At 44.1% G+C, this 21,616-nt stretch overlaps 1 protein-coding gene across 1 annotated transcript in view; it reads left to right on the top strand.

The window, feature by feature from the left end:
* The first annotated feature begins 620 nt into the window (after positions 1 to 620).
* CTDSPL2 (CTD small phosphatase like 2) overlaps positions 621 to 21,616 on the top strand; it is a 32,125-nt gene continuing 11,129 nt past the window's right edge. Inside the window, exons 1-9 of the mRNA XM_026684630.2 lie at positions 621 to 951; positions 1,984 to 2,077; positions 11,509 to 11,717; positions 12,678 to 12,816; positions 14,469 to 14,618; positions 16,610 to 16,828; positions 18,327 to 18,405; positions 18,839 to 18,950; positions 19,102 to 19,188. Of these exons, the coding sequence (XP_026540415.1) occupies positions 11,532 to 11,717; positions 12,678 to 12,816; positions 14,469 to 14,618; positions 16,610 to 16,828; positions 18,327 to 18,405; positions 18,839 to 18,950; positions 19,102 to 19,188 (972 nt within the window). The 5' untranslated portion in view covers positions 621 to 951; positions 1,984 to 2,077; positions 11,509 to 11,531. The remainder of the gene's footprint in view (positions 952 to 1,983; positions 2,078 to 11,508; positions 11,718 to 12,677; positions 12,817 to 14,468; positions 14,619 to 16,609; positions 16,829 to 18,326; positions 18,406 to 18,838; positions 18,951 to 19,101; positions 19,189 to 21,616) is intronic.

The following is a 21,616-nucleotide window of genomic DNA, read 5'->3' as shown; positions in this document are numbered from 1 at the left end:
CAACCTCTCCAGATGAATTGCAATCCTCATCATTCCCCAAACTTGATAAGCAGCCCATCCGTCTCAATGTCCTCCTGCTCAGTGGAAGTGTTGAATGCTGGCCCCGAGGTTGAGCCCCACCTCCTCCACCCATGAACGTTGTTGCCCTTGCGCCAGTCTGCGGGCACTCTGGGACTGGGAGGCGGTGGGCCACACGTCGTGCACGCGCAGCCCCCGCCCGGGCCTTTGGCGGTGCCTTGGGGACCCCCAGTGGAAGTCACCCAGGGCCAGCAGAGGGGCGACCCCGACGGCGTCCCCGGGTCTGCTGGGGCAGCTCCCAGCCGAAGACGCGCGGCCTAACTGAGCTCGCCCCGCCTTTCCCGCTGAAACCTCCCCGGGAGCCTTCGCCTTTCTCCAGCCCTGCGCTCGCCCCCGCCTCCCCGGGCAGCGTCTCCGCGACGCCGTCGGTGCGCTTCGGCGGGCGGCCCTGGGGGCCAAGGCGCGACCCGTGCGGCGGCGGGGGCTTCTCCGGGACCAAGTCCCCGGCCGGCAGCCGCCTTCCCCGCCTTTCCCTTCGCGCCCGGCCCGGAGGGGCTCGACGCGACCGGCCGCCTCAGGAGAAGAAGCGCCTCTTTCGCCAGGACGCCCCGCCCCCGCCGCGCGCGCGCGCCTGCGCAGTGACGGCGTCGGCCAGGCCGCCGGGCTCGCGCCTTCCCTCCCCGCCAGCATCCGGGTCCTTCCGCGCGGTGCAGCAGGTCGGTCGGCGGGAAATGGCGACCGGCCTCGGCTGGGGCTGCTGAGCGCGACCGAGACCCGGCGGCGGCGGCGGCGGCAGCGGGAGCGGCGGCGGCGCTTTGTGCGAGCCGCGCGGCGGGGAGGCCTGCCGGGCCTGGGCTGCCCTGCCGCCGCGGGTCCGGTCTCCGGCGGCGGGGAGGCGCCCGCCTGCCCCACCTTCCCTTCGGCGCTTCACAGGTAACCGCCGCGGGCGGCGCGGGAAGAGGCGGCGGCGGCGGCGGGCCTGGGGAATCGCGCCCTTCGCCCGGGGCTCCCGCGCAGGCCTTGGACCGCCCCCGCCCGCCTAGGCCGAGCTTCCCGCCGCGGGCGCCCCTGTTGCTCTGCTCGGCGGGCGCCTCTGGGCCGGGGCGGGTGAGCGCGTGCCGCCTCCGCCGCGCTCGGGGGTTGGGGTTGGGGGCTCCGGCGGGCACTTAGCAACGGGGCCGGGCAGGCGAGCGGGGAGCGGCGCTCCAAGGTCATCCGCGCGCGGGGAGTCTCCGACGGACGGTCCCGGCTGGAGCCCCGGAGAAGCGCCCGTGGCCCCCGGGCGGCGGAGGGGAGGCGCTCGGGACCGGGGAGCCGCCTTTGTTCCCCGCGGCGCAGCGCCGGGGAGGCGGTTGCCACAATGAGCCCGGGAGTCGGGGCGCCTGGGGGGGGGCGGGGGCTTCTCCTCGGCGGGCGGGGATCGCGCCATCCCGGAAGGCGAGGAGCCCGAGACCCCCGGAGGGGGAGCCCCTCTCGGGCCGCTCCACCTGCTCGCCGTCGGGTGCCGGACGGGGACGACGACAAGCCAAGTCCGTCGTTTCAAAGCGCTGCCTCGCTTGTGCGTCCCGGATTCGTCCCGGCTACTTAACGCCTGGGCGTTTTATTAGATGGACCAACCCACAAAAAGGGGCTCTAGTCAGATTTGGGCACGATAGAAACGGAGAAGAAACGTGTAAAGAGGGAAGGAAAGTAGCGCTCCTGCCACGGTTGAGGCTCCGGGAAGACCGGTCGGGAGGGATGTGGGGAGAGTAAAAGTCTGCCTGGAGAATGGAGGCAGGTTCCGCGTAGGGGAATTTACCTTTTAAAAGGCCTCCAGGGCTGAGGAAGCAGCGCTTCCCTTGGGGTGCAAGTGCAGGACAGCTGAAAGAGGCTCCTAAGGTGGCTTCAAACCTATTTGCTCATATGAATTATTACTTGCTTTTACTGGACCAATAATTTCATCTCTCTCTTTCATTTCTCCCCTAGTAAAATGGGAATAATTCATCACAAACTGCTGGTGCTGCAAGGGTTAATTACTTAATGTTAATAAAGGGATTCGGAGATTAAAAGGGCCCTACAAGTAAGTTACTATAAGTTCGTATTAGCTGTTGAAGTGCAATAGTGATTTTTATTTATTTTATATTTGAAGAAATGGAGTCACCACTCACTGTGATGAATGTTGTTTTTGGGTGGGAGAAGAATAAGCACTGTGTGTTTTGCCTTTCCTGTTCATCGTAAGCCTAATTTAAATGTTGCTTTAGTGACATGCACGCATTACGCCTTCTCCCGAGCTATTACTTAACGCTTCAAGGAATGGTTTTTATAAATGTAGTCATCAGGGGTTTATGAATTTTCACTTGGCACGGTAGCTGGCCATAATTTGTGGCCGTGAGTAATCCTTCCTCACCACCATATCCTCTGTGTATGCCAGATAACTGGGAGTCTCTCAGTTTGCTCTGGGCATTGGAAGAGACAGAGGCTGACTAAAGCTGTTGTAGTTTCTGCCTGCTGTCAAACTGAATAGAAAAAAAGCATAAGCTGCTGCTTGCTGCTTTCTCTCCTAAACTTACTTGAGTTCTGTCAGTGATCCAGGTTAGCCATGCCCCAGTATCTCACTGGAGGGCATTGAAGGAAGATAGTCCCCTCTGAACAAGAAGTGAGGGAGGTTCATAAGGAAGGAAGGCCACTCACCAAAAAGGACTGATGGAGCCTGCAGATTGCAGTGCAGAAATGCTGCATGTCATAGTGGCCAAGGTATCTGAGGGCTGTAGGACATATAGTGCCACATCTTTTGAAGCACCCAGATGGGGAGAAGCTCCAGTGGACAAGAAAAAAACTAGGCTTTTCTCCCCTAAGAAGGATATTAGACCCAGAAAAAAATAAACTTGGAAATCTGTGTTATACAAGAAATTCAGGGGTCTTCAAACTTGACAGCTTTAAGACTTGTGGACTTCAACTCCCAGAATTCCTCCTCTAGTCATGTTAGCTCAGGGATTCTGGGAGTTGAAGTCTGTAAGTCTTAAACTTGCCAAGTTTGAAGACCCTTGTATGATAGATACATACGTACGTACATTGATAGATAGATGATTGATAGATAGATAGATAGATAGATAGATAGATAGATAGATAGATAGATACGGAGAGAGAGAGATGATAGGTAGGTGCAGGGGTCTTCAAACCTGACAGCTTTAAGACTTGTGGACTTCAATTCCCAGAATTCCTCATCCAGTCATGTTAGCTCAGGAATTCTGGGAGTTGAAGTCCACAAGTCTTCAAGGTTGCCAAGTCTGGAGACCCTTGTACTAGATCATTTACATCAGTTTTACTGTTCTGGCTGGCAGTGGCTCTCCAAAATCAAAATGCCAACTCTTTCTCATTAACTCCTATGCAATTATTTTACTCAGCAATTAACTCTTAGACCTTTTGCATGTGCCTCTGTCATAGTTTGGGTAAAAGAGGTGAGCAAATGCTTGAGGAAATCTATTGGTGGTGTGGATTTATGCTTTGAGAGTATTGTGTGTTTCCTTGCTGAGCACATGTAAAGGACAAGGGCATGTTTTATTTGCTTTCTTACAAACGTTTGTAGCCTAGCTTTCTTTACCTTGAGGTACCGTATACTCTTAGAGGCTTGGCTGCTGGACTGCATGCCAAATTAGTTCAATTAACCAGGGTAATTTTTTTGATTCTTTAGATCTGGGGTCTTCAAACTTGACAGCTTTAAGACCTGTGGATTTCAACTCCCAGAATTCCTCCTCCAGTCATGTTAGCTCAGGAATTCTGGGAGTTGAAGTCCACAAGTCTTAAACATGCCAAGTTTGAAGACCCTTGCTTTAGATGTTTTGTTCTTTGCTAGAAAACTAAATATTCTTAACTTTTTTGAAACTCTGGGACACTTTATTTTGGTTGGTGAATGGTTTTATTATTATTTAGAAGTTATTGGAACTGATTTTTTTTTTTGAAATCTTATTCTAGTTCAGCTTTTTTTAGTAATGTTGCACTCCGTTAATGTACTTAGTTTCAATCATGTCAAAAAATAAACACACTCCATGTAAAGTTGCTTTCTGCTTTTTAAGAGAAATATTCTTTAAAATATCAATATTTTATCTTCAAAGAGTATATAAAAGGCAAAGATAATATACAGGCAGTCTTCCACTTACAACCATTTATTTAGTGATGATTCAAATTTACAACAGCCCTGAAAAAAGTGACATGTCCATTTTCCAACACTTATGACTGATGGTCATCAGATGGTCATCTGATTAAAATTTGGGTGCTTAGCAACTGACTCATGTTTATGACGGTTGCCGTGTCCCAGGGTCACATGATCTCCTTTTGTGACCTTCTGACATGCAAACTCAATGGGGAAGCCAGATTCACTTAACAACCGTGTTACTTAACAACTGCAATGATCCACTTAACTGTAGCAAGAAAGGTCATAAAATGGGACAGAATTCATTTAACAACTGTCTTAGCAACAGAAATATTGGGGTCTATGGTTGTTGTAAGTTGAGGACTATCTGTAATTGAAGAAAAAAAATGAAACACTGACTTTGCAATTGTTCAACAAAAAGAATTAAGAAATACGCCATTTTCTTCTGTAGAAAAAGTAAGCAGACTCTTGACTCTAATACCTGGTTGCCCCTTTAGCAGAAAGAGCCTTAAATACTTGTTGCTGGAAAAAAATAAACCTGTGATTTGTGGAGTTGGATGATTAGAAAGAGTAAACAACGAACAGAAGAAAATTATGTAGGAGTCCAGGGCATTCGACTCTCATTTCAAGGCCATTCCATTGAGTCAGTGCTACCTGAAGATATTTCCATCACAGAACGTGGTTGCCTTCCCACCCAAGTACTACCTATTTATCTACTCGAGTTTGCATGCTTTCATACTGCTAGGTTGGCATGAGCTGGAGTGAGGACAGGGGTTGTCACATGGAGCTTGGCTCTTGAACCTGGGCTGTTGACTTTCCAGCCAACAAGCCTAGCCTATTAACCTCTGAGCCCTTTTGCTGCCCAGGTAATCTTAGAGAAGGTAAAATATAAACATAACTGCTATTAAGAAGGAAAAAAAGCCCACTCTACTCTACCCCCTTTTTACATTTTACTTGCTACTTTCCTTTGTGTTGTGTTACCAAATGTATTTAATGCAAATTATATATAGGAAAAGAAACATCCTGAAGTAGTCAATTCTTTTTTTTAAAAAAAGAAAGTTTTATTTTGACAACATAGACAAACACAAACATAAAACATCCAATAGAATCATCTTTCCATTATACAGTGAGGTTGGTACATATCGCTTGTGCACAATATTAACAATCTTTCCCTGCTAAATTTAAATTAAGATTCGTATTGTGCAGATCAGCTGTTCCTATCATATTATATAGTAGTCAATTCTTAATAACTATCTACTGGTCTCCGTCATGCACTAGGAGGAATATTTTCCCTTTCAGTGCAGATTTTTTTTCAAGTGTGCAATGTTTGTAGGATCTCATGAAACTAGAGACTAGTGTGTAGGTAATCATACTTAATTTCTGGCTCAGACCAAACCTTCCCTCCCCCCGGCCCCCTTGTCCCAGTAACTGTGAGGGATGACTTTCAATCCACATGAAAAAAGACAGTGGCAGACTAAAATCTCATTCCTAGGCTGCTCAGCATGGGACAAGACCAGGCCAAAACACTCATTAAACAGCATGTGGCAGGCAGAGGGCCAAGTGGACCTAGCCAAGTCCCCAACCTTCACTTGCCAGCGAGCCCAACCGGTTTTCTATCTGCCTGCTGCTCTCCGATGCCAACCTCCTATATAACGTAAGGCTACAAGGCTCTGTGCAACAGCAGTTTATGTCAGAAGGTGACCTGTGTTACAAATGAGCTTTAATGAGTATCTAGAATGTGGTGGAGTGTTTTGTTATTATGGTAGGTTTGCTTTGCTTCCCTACACTCCCTTACTACTCCTATCCCTCTTTTTAAATTCTTTTTAGATTTTTATTTTTATACTTTTTAGCTTTTTATGCTTAATTTTTATTCTCTTGTATCTTTTATGCTTTTTACCCCGCCCCTTTTGTGCCTTTAACACCCGTAGAGGCAAGAGCTCCCTGTAGGCCACTGGATGGAATTCCAGGATTCTTAGAGACGTCTTTCAGCATCTCGGTCTCTACTCTCAGGCCAAATGGGTTGGGAAAAGCTGGCCTGGGCAAGCTGGCAGTTTCAGATCTTCTTCACTTGTAGATGATCTTCTGGACAATGGAATAATCGATGTCTACTTTTGCTAATCTTTCGTAATCCCTGACTGGGCATCTATAACCTTTCTAAAGGCTTAAGAGAGCTCTTTTGAACTAAGCATGATGATCCTCTACACTAAAGCAAATCAAACTAAATATCTGAGATTCCAATAATACATGTTTGTCCTAGGTCCTTTCTAACAATCTTCTGATCATTCGAATCATCTTGATTCTGATTTTAGGCATTTGAGGTAGTAGTTAAAGTGTACTTACTTTTTCCACATGCATATTGTGCCTTTATATCTTACTATAGGATCTTACAAAGACCACAAAGGACTACAAAATGTGAATGGTGCAGACATTTGTTAAACTATATCCATTTATCTGTTAGTATTGTTGAAATAAGGTTAAATATTTGTATGTGGAAATATTGTTGAAAAAGTAAAAAAAAAATATTTAGTGGCGTACACTCGCTTTTTATATGATTGTACGTACTTCTCTCTCCCTGCTAATGTAATTTCTCAGCTCCTTCGGATTCATGCTGCGTCCACCTTGACTGCTCACGCGTGCCATAGATTCGCCATTATGGTCCTAGCCCATCCTTAGACCTGAAAGCTCTCTTGGTGACTTGGGGACAGCCTCTTCCCATTGCAATCTACCTCACAAGGTGGTGGCAGCTCTGGGGAAAATGAAGAGGAGGGAAGGTTACACTCCATTTTGAGTTCCTAAGTGAAAGGCAGGATAGAAATTTAGCTGTGGAATTCTGGCAACTTTAAGATGGGTGGGCTTCAATTCCCACTTAGTGACTATCACAACTTAGAACCAAAAGGATCAAGTAAGGACTGCCTGTATCCAGGATTATATGGGAACTGAGGAAGAGAGATGATTGTCGTATAAACTGCTTTTTTTCTTATTGGTCAAATTTATACCCTGCATAAATATATGCATTTGGTTGACTTCTGTGGAAAACAGAGATGTGGATTAAATAAGGTCTTGGCTCTTTTGTGCATCTGAAAAGATTTCATCTGAAAGAGGACAACTGTGCTAGGATTTAGTATTACACATCATATGTGTGTTTCCCTTTCCGATAGTAGACTTTACTGCCAGTACGCTGGACTGAAATGAATGAAATCAATGTATGAGCACACCTTTCCTTTTTGACTTGAACTGGTGTTTTGCACACATTATGCTAATGCAAGGCTTCTCAAATTTTGTAGCACTGCAGCTTTCCAAAATGCTGAACAAATGGTACACACATAATGCATCTTAATTTATAGGCCACAGAGGACCGGGTAGTATGGCAACTGCGTACAGCTTGCTTGGGCAGGCAGTGTTAAGCAAAATTCCCAGAGAGAGTTTTGACTGAGAAAGCCCCACCCCTATTCTTTAAAAAATGTCACCCCTGCCGTGTAGTTTATGAATCCTTGGGCATCCAGACCCACATGGTGGATTTTAGGCACAACTGTGAACTGAGATTCACTCGTCGTGCAAAACCAATCTTTCTCAAAGGTGAAGACAGACGCCAGGGGAGACATGAAGAAATGTTTACTTTTTTAAAAAAGTAAAAACCTTTTAAAAGTTTAGTTTGTTACAGTAAATCCACCTTTCCCAAAGTTTTGTTTTATGTTTTTTCATTGTGTTTATTCTGCTGATTACACTTTTAGTGGAGGTGTCTATATTAAGATTATACTAAAGGAAGATGTGATGGTGAAACGTTTGGGAGCCCCTGCACTAAGCCATTAATCATAATTAGACAACTACAGTGATTGAATTTCCAAACCATGCTAAACCAAGATAAAAGCTAATGTTTTAACAAAAAGAAGCAAACTCTTATCTAAATCCCAGGTATATTTGACCAAATGATTGGTACAGGTTCCTGCTATGAACATCCAAATGAAAGCTATTGCATTCTAAAATTGAATTTCGTGTTCTGTTTCCATCATTTTCCTTTGTTAGTATTAATTGTCTTATTAATTCCCCAGCCATAATATTTTTAGAATAAGATTGAAGCATGCACAAATATATTTCTGGATAGATTTAATTCTGAATATATTTTGAGAAGAACCTCCTAATACAGAATTCACTAAACTATACATTATTCTGGACCCTTATACATCAAGTTCCTTAGTGTTTCTAACTTACATTATAATTTTGCTCCATAATTGATAAACAAAACCTTTTCAACTTGAGGATAACTTATCTTCAAATATAAAAGTCCCTGTGGATTTTACTCTGCTAGTCATAGCTGATTCTAGGGAACGGTACTCATATCTCAGTTTCAAGGTCATTGATTCAGCACTGTCCGAAGGCATTTCTGCAGTCATGGGGCCAGCATGATGCCACAGAGCACTGTTACCTTCCCACCAAAGTGGTACCTGTTTATCTACCCGCATTTGCCTGCTTTCGAACTGCTAGGCTGGCAGGAGCTGGGGTGAGGACGGGAGCTCACCCTGTCAAGTGGCGTTTGGGTCTTGAACTTGGGCTTTCCAGCCGACAAGCCCAGCAACTTAACCGCTGGCCACCATGCTGCCCTCTGTACAGCAGGGCCTTATCTAGTTATTTCCTACGGGTTTTATAATCTTCCTTACCAGTCATATTTCAATTTCAGTTTGATACCTACCTTTAATGAGGCCCTGGGGTTCCATTTAAGAATGGAGGGGCTTGTTATGTATTAAATATTAAATACTGTTTGATATTGGGCAGTATTATAAACTTCAGGGTCTTGTGGTCTTGACAACAGATTTCCTGGTGTTAACCTGTTTACATCACAGTCATTTAAACTCTGAAGCCCAACACTGCCTAACAGATGGACTGTGAAAGACTAAACCAGAATATTTAATATCTTTATCAATTTGTAACTACTGTTTTCGTAACTGGATACTGTTCCTGACATGTATACTTTATACATTTTATACCAATCTGATTAGTTCTGTATTTCATAGTTTTTAGCCCCCTGATACTGTTTCTCTATGTGCCTGTGTTTGTGTGTATATGTAATATCTGAAGTGTAACCTAAACTTTGGCAATAGATTAGAGAGTTTTAGTTCAGTGAAGATAATCATATTCAATCTGTGAGTTTTAAAGATGTGATAGGGTTTTCCTAAAACTTCAGCAGTTTAACTGCTGGATTGCCTGTTTCTTGTTTTTCTCTTTTCTCTCCCCACCTCAAATATTGTGCTATCTCTTCTGAATTTGAACACCAGGTATCTGTGTCAGCCTTCAAGAATCCTTCTGCTTGTCTTTCTGACTGTCATAGAAACGGGGGAGGGAAGATTAATTGGGCTTTTTGTGGGGGGGGAGAGTGCTGCAGACTTGAGAGGGTGAGCTGTAAAACTTGGGAAAACTTTCTTGACTAGGCTTACTTGCTTACTGCACAGCTGTAGCCTCTTATCTATTCAGGCCAAGGCGAGCCAGACGTCTCAAAACACCACCTGAAGGTGCCCCACATGACAATATACACATCTCAGATTGGATGGCCAGTTTGAACTCTTGGGGATGGGAACATGGGCATAACTTTCTGTATGTGGAAGTTTATGCCTCCTCACCTGACATTCTGTCCTTAAACAGAAATAAGCTTGGCTTTGCCGTGAAACCCCCAAGGCAGTATATATATATATATATTATTATTATAATATCTATGTTGGCTTATCCTTTGAGAAAAAGGTAGTGCAGTCTGATGTGATTAGAATGAACATTAAATTGTAAGTTGACCATATTTTTTTACCCCAATGCTGGAGGGAGCCATAGATCATCTATGAAAAGTATATGTCATAAATAGAAAAATAAATGGCAGTGGCAAACAAACTTTAATAATGTCAAAATTTCCTAACCTAAACAGAGAAACCGAATGGCCCTGTGCAGCCAAAAAGGCCCTGGGAGTGACTGCTGGTTTCCTGCCTGCTTTCCTGTTGACTGCTTGTGGGAAGCTGGCCGGGAGTTTTAGAAATCAGGATCTTCAGATGGGTCAAAATCAAGCTGGATAGCTAATCATTAGTGTGGGAAATGATAAGCTAAAGAACTCTTGTTAAAATAATGGAATCAAATTTTAAGAGAAACAAATTAAAATTATTCAGTTAAAAAAAATTAAAAGCAGAGGTGGACAGTGGTGACTTAAAAGTAGAGGTGGCCAGAGAAGACGTGGGTGGCACAGCTGGTCATGGAGGTCTCTTCTCTAGTGAGGGGGAGGGAATTCCGATCTGGTCTTCTACGAAAGTGACAGCGAAGGGGAGGACGATCCGATGCTAAGTGGAACCATCGCCCCTGCCAGCATTCCAGCAAACCTCCATTCCCATCAGTAACTCCGAGACAAGCCTAATCTCAAAAGTACCTTTATTAGTAGAATAGCACCTGGCACATCTGTGGAATCTCGAAGCGAAAAGTTTCCCGGACTTCCCACAATGTCCCAAACTACAATCCACCCCCTTTTTACCATCATCACATCACATGGACCGATCACGACCTGTCCCAGTGTAAGATCCTTTTTCCATCCTGCACCACACTTAAAACCTTGAAGTAAGAAAACAATTTTATTTTGTCTACTTAGAACTACTCAGTGAAATCCCTCCCACTTTCTCAGGCTACGTGGCAGCGTGGAATATGGCTTCCAAAGCGGGCAGCCCCTTTGACTGCCCGGGTGGAGATGCTAGTGCCCCACTCATCTGCTTGACCAGAGGATTGGACTAGAAGACCTCCAGGATCCCTTCCAATGGTTATTCTGTAACTGTATACTCCCAAGTCATTTTTCTTGAAGTCCTGGGGAGCTTCTGCCAATCAGTGACACAAGGCAGTTTCCTACAGGCTGACCATCCCTGACAGAAATAGGTGGGATAAATTTGCTTCCACTACAGCTGTGTCAAAAGTTAGGTGCTTTTCCTTTAGCACCTTTTTCCTGCTTATCCTAGAAGGCCTTTTATTCAGAAAAGCGTGTATGAATGGAATGCAGAAGGACAGGTTTGGGAGAAATGATCCCATGTGCTACTGTTTGCGTTGTATGCACGACACCTGAATTACAAACAGTCTGGCTGATCCACTGAGTCCTCCAATTTTCTTAGGGCTGATTGTGTAATAATGTAAAGGAAAGTTTTGTAAACAATGCCTTTGTTTCTCAAATTCCTAGATACCAGGCTTAATTTTTGAATACCTAGAATCCAGTTATAAAGGTGGTCATTGTTTATATTGATTGCAGAATAAACTTTTAATTCTACTTTTAATTAAGTACCGTTTTTATTTTAGGCGATTAAAATTATTTTTAAACTTTTGAAACTTAATTTATTTTCTGTTCTTGTCTTACATAGATTTACATGTGATACCATCAAAAATGAGGCTGAGAACACGGAAAGCTTCTCAGCAGTCAAATCAAAATCACACCCAGCGAGCATTGAGAGTCAAGAGGAAATACTCCGACGTGGAGGAGCACATAACCGTTGGTGGAGGAAAACTTCAGAAAAATGAAACTGGCTTACTGTCTTCAATTAAGAAGTTCATTAAAGGAAGTACCCCAAAGGTAAATATTCAGGAACCACTATTACATTTTGACATGCATAATATACTGGAAAATAGTTTGCAAATGCAAACTATTTAAATAGCAATCATGAAAACATTTGGAATAAAATCAGTTGTAAATCTGTTCGGGAAACACGTGAAAGAGCTGAAGTCTGAAGACAGCAAAGATTTTCCAAAGTATTTCAAGTATGGCTAAAAAAGTTCTAACAGAAGTTAATGTCAGGCTGATGCCTCCTAGTAGGTCAGCTTTGAAGAGTTTTGTTTATTGGCTGTCATGCTCGATTGCCGGAGGATTTTAAGAAAAGCCTGGACAGCCCTTTATCTGGGATGAAATAAGGCCAGAAGGTTGGGCTAGAAGACCACCAAGATCTTTTATTCTGTTCTCTTTCAGTATCTTCTTGCCAAATGTGCTTCCCTGTTGTTAGTCAGACAGCTACTTTTGCTTCCTCGTTTAAACTCAGGAATTTGTTCTGTTTCATTGTATTTTCTGCTGTGCTGTATTGTTCTGACATATGATTACAATTTTACACTGTCTTTGATACTGGAAAAGCAATTCAGTATCCAGAATAAAATTAAGGGTGAACTTATCTATGAGTGGAACAGAAAAAATAATTAGTGTGGCTGACATTTAAAAATTGGGCAGAGTGATTTTTCTATATAGAACATACGTTTCTTTGTTTATTTCTATGGGCTTTTTATGGGCTCTTTCTAGCATGTTAAAGCAGTGAAAAAAATTGGAACAAATAGTATGAGCTAAATATTTAGGAATTTAAATTTGAATTAGGTTTGATTGGGGGGGGGTGGCTTTTGCTTTTATGACATATTTTCTCCCAAAGGCCCATGGAGTGAAAAGGGTGAAATAGGAATGTTGGAAATTTCACTTTCATGAAAGCAGTACAAATGAACAGAGAAAGTTTGCTAGTAAAGGTAAGGTGTAATCTGGTGTATTTGTTTTATTAAGGATGAACGAGAACACTCTGCAAAGAGAAGTAGAATTGAACATGACATAGATGACAACTTAATTACATCCACTCCTCGAACAGGAGAAAAGCCTAATAAACAGCTTTCTCGAGTCAGGCGGAAAAGCCAAGCGAATGGAGGTTTGTAAATATTCCAGTCTTTAGCTCAAAGGAGGGCCAAATCCTTCCGCCACTGATTCTTTTGACCTTGGTTTCAGAGAAGAAGAAAATGATTGTAAAACTGCTGATAGTGTGATGAAGCTTACTTTCGTTTTTTGTTTTACTTTAAACATTTTTTCCTTATTGTGCAAAGTAATTTTCTTAAACCTCTGAGCTAAACCATGATGCCCGGTTTGGGGATTGGAAATCAATGCTTAAGAAAGTGGTCTCCAGAGCACAGAGAAAGAGAACGGAATCCTCATGTAGGGACACATTATTTTCTTTACACAATTAACAGGATAACTTTCTCTTTTATGAAAATGGGCTTCCTTGTAACGCGGTGGCCCCGAACCTTTTGGGCACCAGGGAAAGGTTCTGTGCAGGGGGGGGGGTTTGTGTGTTGACTGCATCTGTTGTGGTTCACCGGCAGCAGGTGTGGAAGGCTGAGGTCTCGGAGAGCGAGGACTCGGATGAGGGGCCTGCGTGGGATGCAGGGATGGGGCCAGGACCATCGGAGAGAGGGGTGCTGCCTTCGGAGATTGCGCGCAGGGCTGCTCGAAGGAAAGAGCAGCTGCAACAGCACGGGCAACTCGGGAGTAAGGCTGCAAGGTGATGGCCCCTCCCTTAAGGGATAAAAGCCAGCCCTCAGAGAAGTTCTTGCACTTCAAGTTATTGTGGAAGTTCGGTCTATCCTGGTTTGTTTTCGGAGACTTTTGGCTTTGAATATTTCCTGGCAATTTATCTTGTGTTCTTGGCAGCCTTGCACAACCTTGACAGGGCTTGCTCTTATCTGGGACAATTAGTTTTAATAGTGTTTTACTGTGAATGAACTGAATTCACAGGGACGCCTTAAAAAGGTTTTGTTTTTATCTCTGTTTTGCGTTTGTTTGATTTGAACGAGGCCTGGGTCAGAACAGCATCCCACGGATGGGGCTTTGCTTGTTTGTGGGCTCAGTTTCTGACATGCAGCCAGTCCACAGACCAGGACTTGGGGAGCCCTGCCCTGTTTTTTCCTTTGCTAACTAGGTATGCAGTTCTACTACCTGCAAACTCATAATTACCTATTAAGAGTTACCTCTTATCACAAACCAGTGTAATAAGTAGTATATTTATAACAATATGATGATGAAAAAGAAAACGATACCAATGTCAGGTTGATTTACAAATATTTATCTGTGTGTTTCTTTGTCTATTTATATAAAATTTATTGGCTGCTCATTTTACCTCAGGATAACTTAACAAATATTCACAAATAAATTTATTTTATTGATCACATATAGTAACTGGCCATCTCCCTTACAGAGAGACTGATCACATGATCTGAATTAACAATTTACAGTAAAAGACCTCTACTGCGGCTTTTAGCTCACTTTCTTAGAATATAACATTCTGTGTGTTTCTTAAAGATTTCTGTGTGGCAAAGCCAGCCAATTGTGAATCTTCATTGCCTTAAAAACCGTGAGCCATAAGAGTATCAGCCTTGTGGACATGCCGGCTTTCTAAGGTTTAATTCCTGCAGTTACATTTGTGCCCATCTAGGAATCTGATATTTAATTGAAACGTCGTCACTCCAACCTATATTGGAAAAAAATCACACTAGAAACTTTGTGCACTTTTTCGTTTGTCTGTTCCAGAAGCTGGGAATTATGAAATGGCAAACCAGCATGTCCGGCAAAATGGAAAATTGGATGATAACCCCACCAGCTGCAGCCCCCCAAGGACTACATTATTGGGGACCATATTTTCTCCTGTCTTCAATTTTTTCTCACCAGCAAATAAAAATGGCAAGTACTGCACAAAACTGCATTTAGCTCTTACATGCATCTAAACCAGCAGTCCCCAACCTTCCCATCTTGGCAGCCCGGTCGGGTGGTGGGGAGACGGGATATAGTTCTCTGTGAGCAGCAGGGCACGTGTGCAGCTTCATTGGTGCATGCAGCAGCCTCACAAGTGGAGCTGCGCGCACTCTCCCACTGCTTCCCCAGCCCAGTTCCAAACAGGCCAAAGCCCATTAGTGGGTCGCAGCCGGGGGCAGCCCTGATCTAAAAAACATAAAAAGAATTTTTTTTATTATGAAATAGTTGTTTCCTATTTGGAAAAAATGGCAGACAGGAATATATTCCGTTAGACTTCTTTTTAGACTGTAAATGTAGAGACAGAAAAGTACTCGCAAATGCTGCTCTTCGGTTGAGAGTACTAGTATTAAGCCAGAATATTATTTATTTATTTAATTAATTTATTGATCTGATTTATATTGCCACCTCTTCGCCCGTGGTGACTCGAGGCGGCTTACACAATGTAAAATCATATTTAAAACAAAAAATAAAAAACAAAAACTATCAAAAAGAATCAAATAAATTAATAAAGTACAATAGAACAAAATCTAGGAGGAAAAAAATCACCCCCAATTCCCACCCCAAACCCGACGACAGTGGGTCATACTAGCCACCTGACGGGCTCCATCCCTCTCTGGGTTCCCCAGGCCCGCTGGCAGAACCAGGCCGCCTTCAGTGCCTTTCGGAAGAGTATTAATGAGGGGGCCATTCTCATCCCTGGAGGAATGATGTTCCAGAGAGAGGGAGCCACCACGGAGAAGGCCCTTCTTCTGGGTCCCACCAGGGGTATCTCCCTCGGGGGTGGGACCCGCAGCGTTCCCTGCCTCCCCGCTCTAATGGGTCGGGTAGATGTGACCGGCAAGAGATGTTCCCTCAGATCACCTGGTCCCAAACCATGAAGGGCTTTAAAGATGACAACCAGCACCTTGAATTGCACCGGGAAGCAAATCGGCAACCAATGCAGCTCCTGCAGGAGAGGTGACACATGTGCACACCGGGGTCTGCATAAAACCATGCGGGCCGCTGCATTTTGCACCAACTGGAGCTTCCGGATGCTCTTCAAGGGCAGCCCCATGTAGAGCGCATTGCAATAATCAAGACAGGAAGTGACCGGGGCGTGAGTGACTGTGAGTAGGGGCCTCTGATCCAGGAAAGGGCGTAACTGGTGCACAACCCACCCTCCTGGTCACGTCCGCCACCTGCTCTTTGAGCAGGAGTCGTGAGTCCAGGAGAACCCCCAGGTTACGCACAGGGTCTGTTTGGGGTAGTGGCACCCCATCCAAGACCAAAGGTGGCAATTCTCCCTGAACCAACGAACCCCAGACCCAGAGCCACTCGGTCTTGCAAAGCTTTCGTTTCAACCCGTTGCTCCCCATCCAGCCCCTAACAGCCTCCAGGCGCTGCGAGAGGGAGGACGCGGCAACACTTAACTCGCCACAGGCCGAGACATACAGCTGAGTCTCATCAGCATATGGGTGATACCTCAGTCCAGGGTGACGGATATCTCACCCAGCGGCTTCATGTAAATGTTGAGCAGGAGCGCAGAGAGCCCCGAGCCCTGCGGGACCCCGTAAAGCAGTGGGCGAGGGCTGGATCTCTCCCCTCCTATCGACACTGACTGAGAGCAGCCGCAGAGGAAGGAAGTGAACCAAGGCAGCACAAGGCCTCCCACTCTCACCCCCTGAAGCCGTCCCAGGAGAATTCCATGGCTGATAGTATCGAAAGCCGCCGAGAGGTCAAGTAGAGCAAGGATGGATGCACTACCCCCATCCTGCTCCCTCCAGAGATCATCCAAAAGTGCGACCAGTGCCGTTTCTGTCCCAAACCCAGGCCTGAATCCTGACTGGTTAGAGGGTCGAGATAATCCGTTTCATCCAGAAACCTCAGGAGCTGCCCCGCGACCACCTTCTCAACCGTCTTCCCCCAAATTATTATTGCAGGAACGGCAGGCTCGGACTCTCCTGGCCAGGCTGTGGAGGCTGAAGAAATCGTGAAGCAGCTCGAAATGGAGCAGGTGGACGAGATCATTACCAGCACTGCCGTCTCGGCCAACGGAGGAGCGCCCTACGCCAGCCAGGCAGCCCAGGTCCGAACGACGATCAGCACCGTCTTGGAGGAAGTGGAGGATGTGGCTGACTGTGATCTGCCTCCACTGACTGGTAAGGGGAGAGCCCCGTGGGCAGCCTCCCGCCTGGTCCTTCCCTCCCCGCCTGCAGGTGGGGGCAGCCAGAGGGGAGACATGGCAGCCCCCCCAAAAAGCTGTTGGGAGCAGAGAGAACATTTGGACCCCCTGGTCTTTTCTCCTGATTCAGTCCCTTCCCTGTTTCGATCTCAGGGGTCCCTGGGGATTCAGCCGTCTCTCAACGGGATTAAGACATGAGAAATAAATTGTTAATTGGAAACTCGAGGCATTTATATCTACAGGTAGTCCTTGACTTACAACAGTTCATTCAGTGACCATGCTAAACCATGTAGTGAAGTTACAATGGCACTGAAAAACAGTGACTTATGACCCTTTTTCACACTTAGAACCGTTTTTTCTTTCTTCCTCCCAACGACCAGCTGTTCTGACGATCAGCTGTGCTGGGATCCCCCTCACTGTCTTAGGGGATTCCCAGGAGGCTTCCCTGAGGCCCAGGAGCCCCCCCCCCCAAAAGAGGAAGCCACGCCCACCCACTCACATGGCCACGCCCACCCAGCCACGCCCACAGAACCGGTAGTAAAAATATTTGCATCCCACTCCTGTGTAGCATCCCCTTGGTCATGTGATTTAGCATTCAGATGCTTGACAACTGACTCATACTTATGACGGTTGCAGTATCCCCGAGTCACGTGGTCCCTTTTGCGACTTTCGGATAAGCAAAGTCAATGAGGAAGCCAGATTTATTTAACAACCACGTTACTAAGTTTAACAACTGCAGGCATTAACTTAACAAATGTAGCAAAAAAGTTGTAAAATGGAGCAAAACTCACATATCAAATTTCTTACTTAACAACATAAATTTTGGCCTCAACTGTGGTCGTAAGTTGAGGACTACCTGTACTCACTTTACTTGAGCATGAATGTATTCCAACAAACAATTGCCTTGTGCGTTATGCTTCATCTACACATGTACACAAATACTACCTCCAAGCCAAGGGCAGGATCACTCTGGCTAATAAGCATTTAACTTGATAATATTGTTTTCTGTTTAAGGTCTGTATTTATTTACTTAATGGAACATTTATACCAGGCCAATCAGATGACTGTCAAAACAGAATTCCACAATGCAATAGGATATCATAATATTGCAGTGTGAAAGAAAACAGATTGTAACCATCACACTTAGTAGGCACTTAAACTGCCCAAGGTTTGGTTTAAAAAGATTCATATTTGACTCTGCACATAATTTTTATCATGTTGGTAACCTGTGAAATTATACCTGGCCCTCACCTGCAAATATTCCTTTTTGAGCTTAATATGTAAAATAGATATATCTATTTTTAGAGTCAAATTATAAGCCCTAAAAATATTGATAATAGTTCTTAAGAAAAGTGGAAGACAAAACATTCCGTACCAAATAGAAATACTTAGTAATTAAATGATCAACTTTACTGTTAAGAGAAAATTTCCCTTTTCTTGATGTAAACTAATGAGGGACTTTTCTGTTTTGTTAGCACCAGTATCTCCAGACAGCAGTTATTCATCAGCTCATGCAGAAGCCACCTATGAAGAAGACTGGGAAGTCTTTGATCCGTAAGTGTTCGTTCTCAGACATGTGTGTGTGTGTGGTAAATAAATGAAAATATTTATGATAATGAATTCAGCTGGTGCCTGCTGGCAGAACAGTAGCTAAGATTGGCCCTCTGTAAAACCAAAGAAGGGAGAAATAGCATACTTATTTAGGGCTATTTAGGGAGAAATAGCCTAAATCTGGGGGGGGAATGTCAAATATTTACAAGGGAAGAACCATAGAAAAAGGAGTGTTGGTCTAGAAGATGGAATAGTTAACTTCTATATAGAAGCTCCAGTTCTGTAAACAATTCCTTCCCCAACTAACTGTATAATTATGTGGTTCATTTAGTACATCTGTGGGTAGATTTATTGTTATATAGGCCTTTATCATAGTTTAAGAGTAAAGTATTCACTGTCTGATAAATGATCAAACCATGATCTGACTCCTCTTTAGGTACTACTTCATCAAACATGTTCCACCGCTAACAGAAGAACAACTTAATCGGAAACCTGCTCTTCCATTGAAAACCAGAAGTACACCAGAGTTCTCGTTAGTTCTAGACTTGGTGAGAAAAACAGATTTGGTTGCTTGCTTCACTTTTGAGGGAAAAATATTCTCTCTTTGGCAAACAAACTATAAATTATAGGGCTATTTCAGAGAACACATACTTTTCTGTCCCTCTGCTAAATTGACTCATTTTTTAAAATTATTTGTAGGATGAAACATTAGTCCACTGTAGTCTAAATGAACTGGAAGATGCTGCACTCACGTTTCCAGTCCTTTTCCAGGATGTTATTTACCAGGTAATCCAAATCATGTTAAGGTGAAGTGGCTCCTAGGAAATAAAAGGAAAAACATTATGTATCTGATATCTTTTTGCTCTCCTAAAAGGTTGGTAATTTAGCCGCATTGGTTACATTCTATGAAACATTGTTAAGCAAACCATCAGATCTTCGAGGAATTTGTGGCATATGGATTACTACTTTATTTCCATATAATTCCATTGTAAAACTGTCATCCATTAAGAAGCCAGAAGTATTTCTCTTAAGCAGCAGAGGTGAGGAAAAAGGCCTAAATCTATATGGCTATTTGATAAAACAAGAGCCTGCTTCAGACTTAGGCTCTTCAGGGGAAGTCAGCCTTGGGAATGAGTTGCTTTTAGATCCATTCCTCCATTCCTAGTTAGGTGCCGTTACGTGGCCAGAGTTGCTTTGTGAAGGAAGACTGTCAGATTGCTAGCTGTTGGTCGTTGTGCTTCGCAACATATTCTTTGCTCTCATCTACGGTGCATTCAACAATTCTGCCAGTGAAGAACAGGGGAAGGAGGAGGAGAAGGAGGAGGAGGGGTGTATTCCAGCAACTGCCAAAGATGCTGCACTGACCCCAGCTGTTGTTCTCAGGTCCCTATTGTGTGATGTACCTGGGAGTAGCAACAGCTTCCCTCCATGTAGTTCGCACGATATTGGACCCCTCTGTAGTAACTTTGGAGAATGACATCAGACACCTTAAACGGACACTTGTCCAGGTATTTTACCCTAATTTTAAAACTTGTCTTTTGTCTTTTGTTTTATTTACAATCCTTCAACATCCTGAAACATGCGATCTTCCAAAATACATACAAACATGGGTTTCTTATCTTCTCTCTGATGATGGCAGTAGTCCGAATTCTTTTCATTTACATGCACTTAGATAATGTAGTTACCCATTCTGGATAGTAAGAGTGATTATTGATATGTGGATTATGCCTTTTTTTTCTGTTGCAGCTAGAATGTTTTTTGATCTCTTGCCTATGGTATATATTATTCAGAATAACCATGTCTTTCTGGGGTTATTTACAAGAAATTACTTATTTTGAAATAATTTTTTAAAAAATGTAAAATTTGCATTTGTCAGACCCTAAATCTTGCTGGAAGCCTATCTTTGATTTTCTTAATAAGTGCAGGCCTTGCACCTTACAACCTAACTTGGATATTCAGGGACATTTTTCGGGGAATGCGCTCTCCAAACCCTCAACCATCTGGGGCTTCTTAAATCACTTCTCCAGAGTAAGCTGCAGTGGTGAACGTCTCAGAATCAGTCCCAATATGTCACCGTGGAGCTCGAGACAAGTGGCCGTATAGGGTAGCGTTTCCTGGAAGCTGGTGTTTTTGAGTCCCTGTGCTCAGCTTTGATAAAGGCCTGGCTCAGTTTCAGATCTTTCAGTCATATTCTTTTAACTTATTTTATCTTAGTGTCTTGTTATTTTTGTTAACTCTTGAAACATCAGCTTCAACAATCTGAAAAATGGTTGAATGCAGGAAGAAGTCGTGTCAGAGTTTTCAAATAAATCCATAAACACCCTGTTGCAAATGCACTTATTTTAGCAGGAGTCTTGAGTAATTGAACTACTACGTTAGCTGCGTCTTGAAGCCTTTAATATAAATAATAGTAGCAGTGATCAATCAGAGTGCTAAAGTATTGTGCCACTACAACCTGTATAACCTGGCAGGAAGGCACAATTGAGAAATGACCTCCGGTAAGTGTAGGGTACAGTGGAAGGTCTTCCGTTGTTTTTCATGCTCTCCAAGGAGTATTGAATGTGTGTGTCTTAACAACAGAGGGATGACTTAAAATTGTTGATCACAAGTTTTCTGTTTTTGCTCTCTAATACGCCCTTTAGAATTCTTATGAAGGCCAAGGTTGGTAACTGAGATGTACGTAGCTATTGCTTAATATGAAGCACTGATATCAACAAGGAGAATATTTGTAGCTCGGGTTTGAAATGAGGGGTCTTTGGTGCTCTCTGAGCTTGGCTGTTTTCCTACAGACATTTCATGGCCCAAACTAGGGAACATCATCAGTGTGGAGAAGGCATGGGGCTTGCTCTCAGTTGATATTCTGGTGGCTTGCCCTGTCGGTATTAGTGCGGGTGGTCTCAGAGGCTCTTTGGTTGGGCCGTTTACTTGTTTGGCAGGTCCTTCACTGGGTTATTGTTTGATTCTTGATTGTTGGCTTGATGTTAATCCTACTGTCAATCTAGTAGTCTCATCTGAGTTTTGACTGTTGGTGGGGAGGAGTTTTGGTATTTTTGTCCCCTTTCAGGCTTGTTAATTTTGCACAGTATGTAGATGTTGTCTACCATCAAGAATTAAAGAATAGATTGGAGTGGAATAGGAATAGGGAGTTGGAAGGGACCTCGGAGGTCTTCTAGTCCAACCCCCTGCTCAGATAGGAAACTTGATACCATTTCAA

Source organism: Notechis scutatus, chromosome 11 (genome assembly GCF_049901735.1).
Source record: "Notechis scutatus isolate UNSWTSFEM ecotype Mainland chromosome 11, rNotScu1.2, whole genome shotgun sequence".
NCBI classification, from domain to species: domain Eukaryota; kingdom Metazoa; phylum Chordata; class Lepidosauria; order Squamata; family Elapidae; genus Notechis; species Notechis scutatus.
Note: the sequence above shows the minus strand (reverse complement) of the source record. Positions and strands in the feature narration are given on the sequence as shown.